This window comes from Protopterus annectens, chromosome 8.part0 (assembly GCF_019279795.1).
Source record: "Protopterus annectens isolate FY-2018-M chromosome 8.part0, PAN1.0, whole genome shotgun sequence".
In the NCBI taxonomy this organism is placed as follows: Eukaryota; Metazoa; Chordata; order Ceratodontiformes; family Protopteridae; genus Protopterus; species Protopterus annectens.
The window spans coordinates 819,074,876-819,088,099 of record NC_056741.1 but is presented as its reverse complement, the minus strand read 5'-3'; the positions used below and the strand labels follow the sequence as shown (position 1 = coordinate 819,088,099).

General features: G+C 39.6%; 1 protein-coding gene across 2 annotated transcripts in view; it reads left to right on the top strand.

Moving 5' to 3' along the window:
• SLC38A5 (solute carrier family 38 member 5) overlaps positions 1–13,224 on the top strand; it is a 776,684-nt gene that overhangs the window by 581,535 nt on the left and 181,925 nt on the right. For both annotated transcript variants that reach the window (XM_044080289.1, XM_044080288.1), the window contains one exon: positions 4,205–4,284. In XM_044080289.1, the coding sequence (XP_043936224.1) occupies positions 4,205–4,284 (80 nt within the window). The remainder of the gene's footprint in view (positions 1–4,204; positions 4,285–13,224) is intronic.

The following is a 13,224-nucleotide window of genomic DNA, read 5'->3' as shown; positions in this document are numbered from 1 at the left end:
GAGTTAGGAAGGATCAATTTATTGCTGAGAGGAGGTTGTTAAAAGTATCAGAATGGAAGTTAGAGAGTTTATGGCATTCAATGTACTTGTGGTCTGGTGCAGTGTGGGGAGAATCTTAGAATGTTAATTAGAGGGTGGTCACAGTGTCTGGTAGTGTTTCTGGGTGGTGATATTTGTGTGGATCTGAGACTAGTATCCAGTTAATGAGAGAACCGGAGCTGGGTGGCTTATTAGTATGGGTAGGGGTAGAGATTAGTTGGGAGAAGCCATGCAAATTAATACATGAGCTAGGTCTATCCAGGGAGAGGGATAGCCAGTTTATATTGACATCCTCCAGTAGAATGGTTTCATTAGTTATGTGTTGAGAAAGCCAGGAGAGAATATGTTCAAGTAAAGAGATGTTATCACTGGGGGGTATATAGATAGCTGCTACAGTTATACTGTTATGGTCATTAATTTTACAGTTGGCAGTCAGAAGTTCAACTTGCAAGAATTAGGGATTAGGGTTAGTTAGAGGGGTAATAGTGAGATGGTTCATGTATACAATGGCAACTCCTCCACCTTTTTCTTTGGATGATCCTAGTAGTAGGATGTTGTAAACTGGAGGGAAAAAGTCTTTGTCAGAGATCTGAGGTTTCAGCCATGTTTTGGTGAGTGTAATGATGCCTGCCGAATGGTGTGACATCCAGGCATAGAATTCACTAACTTTATTTAGTAAGCTTCTGATATTCTTGGAGTAAACTGATAACTGTTTCTTAGGGAGGATGGGATGAGTAGTATTAGGATCAATAGTTGTGTTATATTTGAGGGGGAGGGAGATAGGTCCAGGGTTGGGATGAATGTCCCCTGATAGGAGTAGAGCATTGACTGTAAAATTAGAGTTAGGGAGCAAGGGAATAATGGTATAGATATTTTATCTTAGTTTTGGGGGTGGTAGTAGGAGAAGGGGGCTTTGATCTTGGGGAGGAAGGAAGTTATAGGAAAGATAGACAGTGAGATTTGTATTGTGCAGAGATTGAGAGAATCCCTTAGAGTTGACAGAGGTATGAGATGGGTGAAGTGGTTTTAACTGAGCATTGTAAGAAGTGAGGTAGTAAAGGAAAATTAGAGTAGATTTGCAGAGGACAGATAGTATCATGTTGTAGTAGAGATTGATAGTGCTTGGTAGTGAGTATTATGAGAGGAAGAGAGTTTAGAGAAATGTAAGGTTTGTGAAGACGATAGGAGGGAGGAACTGTGGAACCATTGGCTATGGGGTGAAAGGAGGAACTAGGAGAGAGTTTAATAAGAGGTAGCTATGAATAAGTATTAAGTAGGAGGTAAGATGACAATGGAAAGGGATGGCAGATTGGTTAAGAGGGGCAAGAAGGGGAGGGGTTCTGAGGGGAGGGGAAGTGATGGTTAGGTATAAATCAAATGTGTTCAGAGGTGGGTGGGAGTGGAGGTAGGGTAGGGGATCAGAGTGAGCCCAAGCATAGCAAGGGCGAATGGAGCAGGTTGGACCAGGTCGAGTTGAGAGCTAATGAAAAAAAAATCAGGCAAGTTACTGAGAGGTAATAGGGAAGAAAAGGAAAAGCATGGAATGCTTTGTAGAAATTCGAGGCTACAGGTAGTCAGTTTTCTTCTGAATTAAGTATAAAGAGTAGAAAAAAAATAAGTTACAAAAAAATAAAAAAAAATATTTAATTGTATCAATATCAAAATTAAATCATGTATGAGAAAGTGCAGAAACCCTGTAGCTTTACCCTTAGCATTTTCAATTAAAGTAGCAGCTGTGTATGACAAAAGAAAGCTAGAAATGGGAAAATGTCCACAGAGGTTCTGTGGACATTTTCCCTTTTCTAGCTTTGTTTTGACATATACAGCTGCTACTTTGATTGAAAATGATAAACATCAAAATGTAATACAGATTTAATTCCACTTATCAAAATAAACTAATATTTAAAACATAAAACAATTTAATAGAAAAAAAAATAAAATGTAGGTGTCAAAGAGGCACAGTGATTAGCACTGCTGCTTCACAGCACATGTTTCTTCAGTTCAGTTCTCATTCTTTCTGTGCAGAGTTTACACTTCCTCTCTATGTCTACATTGGTTTATGCCAGCTGCTGCAGTTCTCCTAGATCCCAACATGCTGTAGATGAATTAACGTTCTTCCATATCAGCCGCAGGTGAGTGTACGGTGTGAAGGTGAGTGACTGTGTGCATGTTCTATGTAGAGGCAATGCCTCATTCAAAATTAGTTCCTTTGTCTTGGGCTCAGTGAGTTCCAAGATATGGTCCAGTCCCCCAGAGACCCTGACTTGGATTAAGCAGATGCAGAATCAACCAATGAGTGAATGAATGAACAGTCCAAAACTATGCATCTTCATAAAAGACAGAAACACCCTCTATACTCATTCAATTGTAGTGAACACATACCCAAGAACAAAACTGAATAAAGAAATTAACAATTTTTACATATCTTCCGGGGTGGGTGAATGTTACCTAAGAGTTTACTATTTCCTAGCTTGTGTATTTGACCCTGGAATGAACCTGGCCAACTGAGAGTAAATCCTTAAACTTCCACCTCTGGCAGGTATTATAATGAGGGTCAACATTATGTGACGTTGCACTTGAGAATGATAGGACCGCCAGAATATAATAACAAAAAAAAGTGCTATGGATTGCAAGATTCTGTTCCACATTAAGGAGTTACTCATTTACAGATGGCACATGTGAGAGCAGAGCAAAGACCTTTATGTCTGTGGAATGGAAAGAAATATTAACTGCCAATTTTCAGCTAATCCTTTTCTAATGCTATACATGAAAGCAATGAAGAGCAAACTTTATTGAACTGTGAAAGCAATCTGATGTTCCTAAACTAAGTCAGACTGGTCTGGCAAGAAATAGATAACAAGTCTGTCAGAAAATAAAACTAATCTGTTTTATTAATATCAACAGTTTACAAGACTTATAAACATACGCTGACTAAACAGGTGCATATGGAGTTGCCTAAAGGGCTGGCAGTTACATAAGTAGGTGTAACTATGAGTAAGACTGTTATGTCTTATACTACAAGAGTTAGAGCTAACATGTCCTTAAAGCAGTCAATACAGCTAATGGGTAAATAGGTGCAGAAATGTGAGTGAGAAGAAAGAGTAAACAGAAGGTGAATGAAGAGAGAGAGCAAAAGAGAGATGAATGTACTTAGAAGGAACAAAATGCTATGGAAGTTCAGCAGGATGATATCCACAGGTTTTTCTGGCCTTCATGGAGTGGAGAGATGGAAGACTGACCAGGAAAGCATAAGTACAAGGAAGAGAACACCTTCCAAAATTTGAGAAAGCAGTTAGTATGGTCATTGAAACTAATTACAATTTGCCTAGTAGTTTTTGCAAAAGCATTATAAAGGGTGAAGTAACTAAAGGTATTTTAAGATATTGTTTAAAAGAAAGCAGACCTAGCTATCTTAAGATAACAAAGGATGTTGTCTGTATCATGTGTCATCTGTATGTGTATATGTATGTGTGTGTGTGACTTTCTATATGTAGATATACAAGTGCACACACACATATACGCACACTTATCAGGATGTCTTTGACAATAAGCAGCCCTTCACTTTATTAAATGTAATTTAAGAAAACATTAATAACTATGTAAGAAATTTTAAACATTTGAAATGACAAAAATGGTGACTGAATGCTAAATTGTTTCATGAACTGCACCTTGTTTTCTAGTAACTTATTAAGTGTACACCCTAATGGATGCACTGGAGGTCAGTCACTCCAGATATAAAAACCCTTCAGCAAAAGATAGAGTATTGTAGTGATGAGAACTGTCACGAGTATGGGACAATGCTGGTGCCGTCTTAGATGCATTACTAGAAATGTTAACAATGCCTGTGGTCTGTAACATTTTTTCTCATCACTCTAGTGCCACCCCTCTTAGTTTGTGTGTAATCATGCACACGTTTTTACTTGCAATGGTCAGTATCTGTTTTTAATTGACAAATTTACTGAAAATTAACGCAGTTAATTAGACTACCAAAACAACTGTATTATTTCCCCAAAAAACATTGTAAAACTGGCCATCTAAGCAGATAGATTTGTTGCATGATACTGTCTTAACAAGTACTTGGCCAGTGAAATTATGCCAGTTTAGGACTTGGGTTTTGTTCTTTTTCTTTTTCTGTCACTTACTTCTAGTTTATGATGGTTTGCAGACCGCGTATACCATTCCCATCCTGGCATTTGCTTTCGTCTGTCATCCAGAAGTCTTGCCCATCTACACTGAACTACGAAGGTAAGGATAACCAATTAAAAATATGCAGCATCTCTCACACTTATTGGTTATGGCAGAATTCTGTGTGTTCTGGAGTGAAGAACTGCCAGTAACAAAGGTGGATAATACTTATGAACTGTTGGCCATATTCTTGACAAAATTAAGGCATACATTCTCCATATACATCACATGCTGCTGTATACAGAACTTTCTACATAGAAATGGGATGTGATTTATAATTTATCAATGATCACAAAGCTTGCAGTCATAACATAACATTTAGACACACTTTAGCTTTGTTAGATCCAGACCACAGCAGGTAGAATGAATGCCAACAAGACATGACTGGTTAATTCAAAGAAATTTAAAACCTATGATATCACTATTTATTTACTTTACTTAATTTGTGTTGCAGCAAATTAACTCCATGCTACACAGAAATTATCCACAGCCATACTGAGCTTGGGAATGCTGCATAGTTTATTTTTAGTTGAATGATATTGTAGTTTTTGGAATCCTGATTTCTTATTTAGCTGTGAATGGAACACTGATCTGAAAATTGGTCTACATTATGTTCACCAATCTAGGAAGTCAAAATATTCAGTGCTGGACAACACACTACAGTACGTCTATACTTTCATTATTGAGGTTCGTATTTCAAGACTTAAGCTTTTCAAAGTTCTGATGAGTCTGTACTGTGTTGTCGTACATAAGGAAAGGAGCAACCATACTAAAAATCAGTTACCATGAAGGAGGGATATATAAAACAATTACAGGTAGAAAACTGGCTGTTAGTTTCTTTTTTAATTAAAATTAATTATTGCATATTAAATAAACAAACCAAGCCACATGATATTATAGCTTGAAAACATAGTGGTTCATGGGGGTTATGGGTTGTAATTTTAATTCTGTAATAGCTCCAGTGAGATTACTGATAAAATGATCTTACTTTTTGGTATTATTACCAAATGTTCATGGTAGTAAACATAATAAACTTATTGTTGTAAGCTGAAGAACCATCCCACATTTCAAAGTTTCAGTGACCCTTAAAACATGTCGACTGTTTCACTGATGCTACAAACTGCAGATACGGCAGAAAGTAGGTGGCCTGGTATAAGCAATAGATGCTGCTGTTGTTAGGAGATATGACCTGCTGTTTATAGAATAACCTTGTAAGAGTATGACTACAGGCTAAACTGCTTCCCCTTCCACATGCTAATGCTACCCCTCTACAGTGCAGCTACTTGCATTCTTACATCAGTCAGGGAAGCTGAATGCAAAACTGATGTAGATCACATCATGATCACTGCTTCCAAATGAGCCAAGATTAGCAGTGTATTCTGTTTGTGCTGATACTGATAAGAAAGGTAGTATAATTCAAGTTACTTAAATAGGCTAGGTTAGCAAAGGAACTTCATCAGTGGTTGAGACAAGAACACATTTATGTAATACATTAAACACTGGCCTTACTGATGGGTAATTAAAACTTACTATTCATATCCCAAAGTAGTAAAGAACACACAGTGGTAACGTGAATTGCATAAAATGTATTTCCACTAACAATATAATCAAGCCACAAATCAAAGGCAATATTCTCAGCACTGTAATTGAAAACCAGTAGAAATATTAATTAAGTCACTGACTTATGGTGGGACTGATTTGTGCAATAGGATACATTTGGTTCACTCTGCACGAGTCAGTAGAGGTTGCTACAGAGCCTAACTTCCCTTCCATCCTCCTCAGTTCTTTGACAATGAAAAAAAAACAATTTAAAAAGAGTTTAAACTTCATTTTTAACAGTTTGTTTCTATTGAAATAGAAACAGAGTTCAAAATGTTAATTGATACATTAGCTTAGACCCCTAATAAAAGAGCTGTCAAAACTAAAGAACATTTGAAAATATATCTATCACTATTTCAGCTTGCAGAAGTTCTTTTTTTTTATTCTGGATTTGCGTCATGTCCACCCTCCCTGTCCCCTATATGTTCATGTTGCAAGTTCAAGGTCATAGCACCTTGAAGTAGGTTTTATACAGCTGGGGGGAAAGTCACAACTGTAAACACTATCACCCTCCTCTCCTCTATATTCGCATGGTCAAACTTTGACAGACCTCAGATTTTGTTTCTCAAGCTGCACCAAACACCAGGTGTTAAACTCAGTGGCAGTTAAGTGACTGATTCCCAATAGATAGACCTAAAACAACACAGGATGCATATGTGCTAATCTTGCAATAAGTCAAGAAAAATTTGCAGTGTGTATAGCAGATGTTATTCAGCTGAAATCTAGGGGAAGAGGTCAGGTTTGGGGCTGAGGATATCTGGATTGGTGCACCAAACTAACCGCTCACTCTACACAATACCATTGAGGAAGTTTTTAAAAAGAATCATTATGCACCTCATTAGCATACTGATATAGCAAACTGGGAGCACAGTAAAGCATGCCTGCAGTGGGACAGGATGCTACTATTAGAACGGCTGGTGTAGCAGGGCATGTATGATGTGTTGCATGCACATGTGAGGGGGACTAGGGGTTGCAACGGTATTCTGGTTTCTGCTAGGAAATCCATAGTGTAAGCAGATGCATAGCCTGGGTGAGCTGAAGGGGACAGGAATATATAGTGGCCAAGCTGTAGCTACTGTAAAGGTTTCAAAGTTAAGCTTAATGAAAGTTATGTTAAATCTAGCAGGTGACCAAGCTTTTTCTAGCTATTAAAGCAAAGACCTTCAGTTTCCATATTTCTTTATTGTACTCCAAGTGTGAATGATACATTTATTTATTTACTTATGTATGTATGCTTGTTTACAGGGGTAGTGCAGTGATCAGTCACAGTACTGACCATTTTCAGGGTCATCCCAGGTGAAATACAAAACATTTCACAAACAAAAAATACAGAAATGTAAGCAATAACAGAGTAGTTCAGACTAATTTATATAGAAGAAAACGGTATGCACACATTCCAGTGAACAGGCACAGTGCAATGTACAGTCAAGTGGAGTGTAATGTACAACATATGCATTAGTTTCTAAATTGGGACAACCACCAATACGTCTTGAGAGAGGAGTATAGCCTTGGAAAGGACAGAAGTGTGTGAGACTTGGATGAAGAAGTGCATTCTGAGTTTGTAATAAATGTCGATTTCTTTTAGGTTGATGGAGAGAGCTTTCCAAAGAAAAGAGAGTAGAAAGCATGTGCAGTGCTTTGGAGTTTGGTTCTAGGGGTATGACAGCTGGTGTGGCTTTTTTTCATGAAGTCTAGCTGTAATGAGAGTAAATCTCTGGAGTTCAAGTAATTTGTAGAGCTGAAATCCTAACAGTTGGCTAGATCTTTGTTTCATTTCTATGGCATAATGTATACCTTATTTCTAATAAATAATTGCACCTATCAGTGTTATAGTCGGTAATTAATTAGTGCTTATGACATGCACACACAAAGGCATAGATGATTTCTTTGAATTTTGCCCACTTTCAAAAAATTATTTAAGTTATGATTTTTTAAGTGCCATAGGTAATTCTAAAGAAATGCAAGTAGTTATTTCATAAATTAATTTTCTGCATTTGTGAACAGTTCATTTTGAGACTGTAATGGCATATGTAAAAAAGTTATGACATAATTTAAAACTATAAGCATAAGTGCACAACTGCTAGAAATAATTTAGAAATTAAAGCTAACAAGAGGAAATCCAATGTGCAAATGCAGTTTGCTGCATTTTAAAAAATCTATCTCGCTATATTTCTCACCTATAGACTTTGATCCCTTTATGACAATACTGGGGATGCCCAGTCCATTATTCTGAGTGAATCACAAAAGGTGCCCAATTCTCACCATGAGTGATCTATGTAGCGACACAGAGGTGTCCAATTCTCACTGTTAGTCAGCAATGGAGTGGCACAGATGGATCCCCATTTCCTTAAGAACAGTAATCCATTAAGTGATTTGGTGTGCACAGTCTATGACTATCTGAGGTTACACAATCCCTCACTGTCTGTGCTCTGTGTAAAGATGCCCAAGTGCCCCTCACTACCAGCAATCCATGCAGTGACTTTGCCAGTGCACAACCCATCACTGTTAGTGATTCATGCAGTGAGAACTAAGAGCACAACCCTTCACTGTTAGTGATTCCTGCAGTGACACTGCCAGTGCACAACCCATTACTGTTAATGTTTCATGCAGTGACACTGCCAGTGCACAACCCATCACTGTTACTTATTCATGCAGTCACTGCCAGTGCACAACCCAGCACTGTTAGTGATTCATGCAGTAACACTGTTAGTGATTGATGCAGTGACACTTCAGAGCACATTTCTTTTACTGTCTCTAATCCATGCACTAAATTTCAGGAAGTTGTCATTGTCAGTCCATGCAGTGACACTGGGGATGTTCAGTTCACTAATATAAACTTCATGAAGTTAAAAACAAATGTTCAGTCCAGCAGTGTGATTTTATATATTATCATGCATTTATTCAACATCATCTCTTTTGACAGAAGTGTTGCTGCCAAATTGGTGCAATCAAAAGTACCAGTGACTGAAAATGTTTTTTGGTAGAAGGCCATTTTTGTTTACTGAATAGTAGATAGCAGGTAAGAAGGCTATAGTGGAAAAACACAAACAGGTTTAATAAAAAACACAAAGATACAACACAAGTGCCTATTTGAGTAAACTATTCTGTTGGATAATCATTTTGCTTTTTGCTAATAGCAAGCCAGTTGTAGTAGAGAAATGTCCCTTTCTCCAGCATGCAATCACCAAGGAATTAATTATAACATGTAGAAGATGATAATAGAGGTGCATATCCCTTCATGGTGGCAGTGAGGAATCCTCTATTCCCCTTACATGAAATATGTTGTTTAATTCATTGAAGCTTCAGTTGGAATGTAGTAGATGGAATTTTTTTGCATGCAACATTTGAAGATATTCTTGTTCTGGGTAAATGCTTTTCCAACTACAAATCATTTGCTTCTTTCACATTGGTCTGTTTGTGTGATAACTGGAAATATAGCTGGGATGGGTCATAGGGAGCTGCCACCCTGGGTACAAGATGTCAAGGGGCGCAACTGGGAGAAGGCTGTTTGGGAAGTAGTGCACTAACGACATTCAGAAATGCACTAGCGGTCAGGGCTGAAGCTCTGCAGCATTCCATGGCTGTACTTAAACAGCAGCAAGTGACTTGCTAAAGTTTAAAATAAGGAACCTTTTTGTTTGTCTGTCTGTTTTTTGCTGTGTAGCACTCGAGGAACATAGAGCTAACTTACGGAATCTAGAGAGGTACCAGATGTTCTTCGTGTTTCACTGTTGCAGTCATTACATTTGGGTAATCTGCTTGCAGTTTGCCCTCAGTCAGCCTAATTAACAAAGTCTTGGGTCCTGCATCGTTTGCTGTCCCTTCTTCCCATCAGGGATATAAAACATGCAGCTGACGCCATTACATCAGTCTTTCTTGCCGTACGGTGCCCAAAGCAGAAACAGTTCGCAAGTGCCGGTCGGCCGACTCCTGAAATTTTCATTTTCAAGTTTCAGAACCGAAGTCTTCAACTAAAAGCTAAGTACCCCGTTGGGGAAACTTTTTCTTGCTCCTTACCGATGTCAGTAAAAGTTAATAATTGCATTACTTGTGGAAAGCAAATACCTCATAAAGATTTTCATTCATACTGTATTCCTTGCCTAGGTCCTGACCACGATGTACCTTGCTGTCGGTTTTGTGCTTTATTTAATCAGCGCACTATCCGCCGTCTGTATATTTTTGCCTCTAAATATTTTGGTTCTCGGTTTAATTATCCAGAAATGTCATCTGTTAGCCATCCGACTACCGGGATTCCGAAAAAATGCAAAGATAAAGACAGAGACAGGCCACCGAGGTCCAAAACTGCCAACAATGCTTCTCCTAAGCCAGTCACCAGTTCGCCAGTACTCAGTGAGGCGCTTTCACAGCCCCTGATACCCGCTACTTCTAATTTGCAGGCCTCTACTGAGACCCATTCGGAGTCTGGTATGCCGCAAGATACTTCAACTATGGAACCCGTGGATGTCTCTACCTTTGATGGGTCCGGAGCCTCTGTGCAGGCACTGGCTTCTGAGGGTGTATTCAGGCCTAAGGACTTGCACATTAAATCAATGCCTCCTTCATTACTAAGGCCTAAATCTCGATCCATGTTTAAAAAACCGACGCCCAGGCCACATGCTCAGGCCTCTATGCCTAAAAACAAATGATAAAAATGGCTGAAGATCTAATAACTCTAATCGGGGTAGCCATCCTCCCCCCCTCTAAGAGGCCTAGAGCTGAGCTTGATTATGAATCTTCTGATCAGGATTCTGTTTTTTCTGACTCTTCTAATGACCTGGATTTGTCCTTACCTACTTATGAGGATTCTGATGCAGAGGACTCTATTCCCTCTGTTTCCCCTCCTGAGGATTTTTCTTTTGGGGAAACCTTACGTACTCTAAGGGAGCATTTTCACTGGGAAAGCCAGGAATTTTCTGATTCAAGAAGAGGCTTGGGGATTTCCTTCTCCTACCTCAGCATAGGCCTTTGGCTATTCCTCCTGTACTAGACATTGTTCATGATGCTTTCTCGGAATCCAGTTTGGCCCCTGATTCCCTGCATCCTGCTCCCTGTAAACCTGACAGATACTACAGGGTCCCCAAGTCCCATAAGTTCCTTTTCAAAAATCCTATTGCAGATCCAGTGACTATTTCACAGGGGCCTAAGGGCATTAAGGCTTCTACTGCTAAAAATCCTACCCCTTCTGATAGAGACTCCAGGGCGCTGGATAGATGGGGTAAAAAGGTTTATACTTCAGCAACCTTGACAATTAGAGCTTTAAACTGCAAATTTCGTATGTTAAAATATCAGCAACATGTTATTGGACTGCTTAAACAGAAAATTATGTTAATTCCTGACTGTGTGGAGAATAAAGCCTTACAGGATTTAATGCATTCTGCTGAACAAGTTGGAAAACATATTTTGCAATGGGGTTTTGATTCTTTAGAGGCCTCTTGCAGGGCTGCTGTTACTGGGTCTGTGCTTAGACTGCATGCTTGGCTTAAGGAGCAATCTTTGCCTGATCATGTTAAAGCTAAATTGTTGGATGCTCCTTTAAATCAGGACCGCCTGTTTGACAACAAGGCTGAAGAAGTTCTTAAAAAGATGGAAGATAAAGCTAAATCTATGCAAACTGTTAAAGATTTTTTACAAGTTCAGCGTCCTAGAATTAGTAGGCACTGGCCTTCTAAGAACTGGTCCTTTCCTAGCCCCTTCCAGGTCTTCTCAAGCCAAACCCAGACACAGCAAAAAACCCAGGTTTCAGTCCCAGGGGACTCACAGAACTAAGCAGTGGGGGGCCTCCACTTCCAAGTCTGGGAATAATAAGACACCCGTCTATGGTAAACTGTCTCAATGACTTCCTTTTAAAATTTACAAGCACTTATCTTCTGACTGCCCCTTTGGGGGGAAAGATTGCTCTTCATGCAAAGAACGGGAATTCATTACCCAGGACAAATGGATTTTAAATATAGTGTCCCAGGGATACATATTTCACTTCCACACATTGCCAACGCTAAGTGGGTGGCCGGACCTACACCCAAATCAGTGGGCAGAGGCTCAAAAACAAGTAATTTCTCTCTTAAGCATGGGAGCTATTCAGCTGGTTCCAGAAGAGGAAAAGGGACAAGGTTTCTACTGCAGACTTTTCCTGGTACCCAGAAAAGACAAACTGTGGCGTCCAATCCTGGACCTGTCTACTCTAAACACCTTTCTGGAGATTCTAAAATTCAAGATGCTGTCTCTTCACCAACTACTTCCTATGATAGGCAAAGATGCCTGGTTGGCAGCACTAGATTTAAAAGAAGCATATCTGCACATCCCAATCAGGGAATCTTGCAGAAGATACCTACGTTTCAAAGCTCTCTGCACTGCCCTTTGGCTTATCTACTGTGCCCAGGGTATTCACAACATGCCTTGCTCCAGTTATTGCATTTTGCAGGCAAAGAAGTATTCAGATATACCCATACCTGGACGATTGTCTAATTCAGGCAGAAAGCCAGGACATACTTTTGAATCATCTGGCATTTGTAAAAAGGGTTCTAACTTGTCTGGGGTACACCTTAAATGAAAAGAAATCACAACTGGTACCCTGTCAACAAATTACATTCCTGGGAGCAAGCTTGAATACAACTTCCCAGATGGCTTACCTCACGCCAAAAAAGCAAATTCATTTGACAACCTACTTCAAACAAGTGGCCACAAAACCCTGCTATCTGCAAGACAAATACTGCAAGGCTTGGGGTTCATGGCCTCCTGCATTCTTCTAATTCCATATGCAAAACTGCATATGAGGAAACTACAGTGGTATCTAAAAAGCCTATGGAGTCAACATTCTCACAGCCTAGAAGCAATGATTCCTATCATTCCTTGCCTACACCTAGAGTTCCTTTGGTGGGCAGAGGCCTGCCACCAAAACAAGGGATTACCTTTCACGCTACCTCCTGCCACCCAAACCCTAACAACAGATGCATCAGACTATGCATGGGGGGCTCACCTGGCAGGGAAGTGCATTCAGGGCAAATGGAACCCAAGTCAAATGCACCTGCATATCAATCAAAAAGAAATGTTAGCTGTACAGAATGCTCTGACAGCCTTCAAGGACTATATTCTTCCAGGACAACAAATGGTCAAGACGGACAACACCATGGTTATGTGGTACATAAACAAGCAAGGGGGGGGTACACATTCTTACCCCCTCTGCAGACTAGCCATGGCACTGTGAAACACAGCCTTGAGCTACCAAGTGCACCTACAAGCTCAATTTCTGCCAGGAAAATTAAATACACTGGCAGACGGACTAAGCAGAAACCTCATGGACCCACACGAGTGGAAACTGGAACCAAGGACTTTCAACATGTTGACAAACGAATGGGGGAGCCCAGATGTAGACCTGTTTGCCTCCCCCCAGAACTACCAATTGGA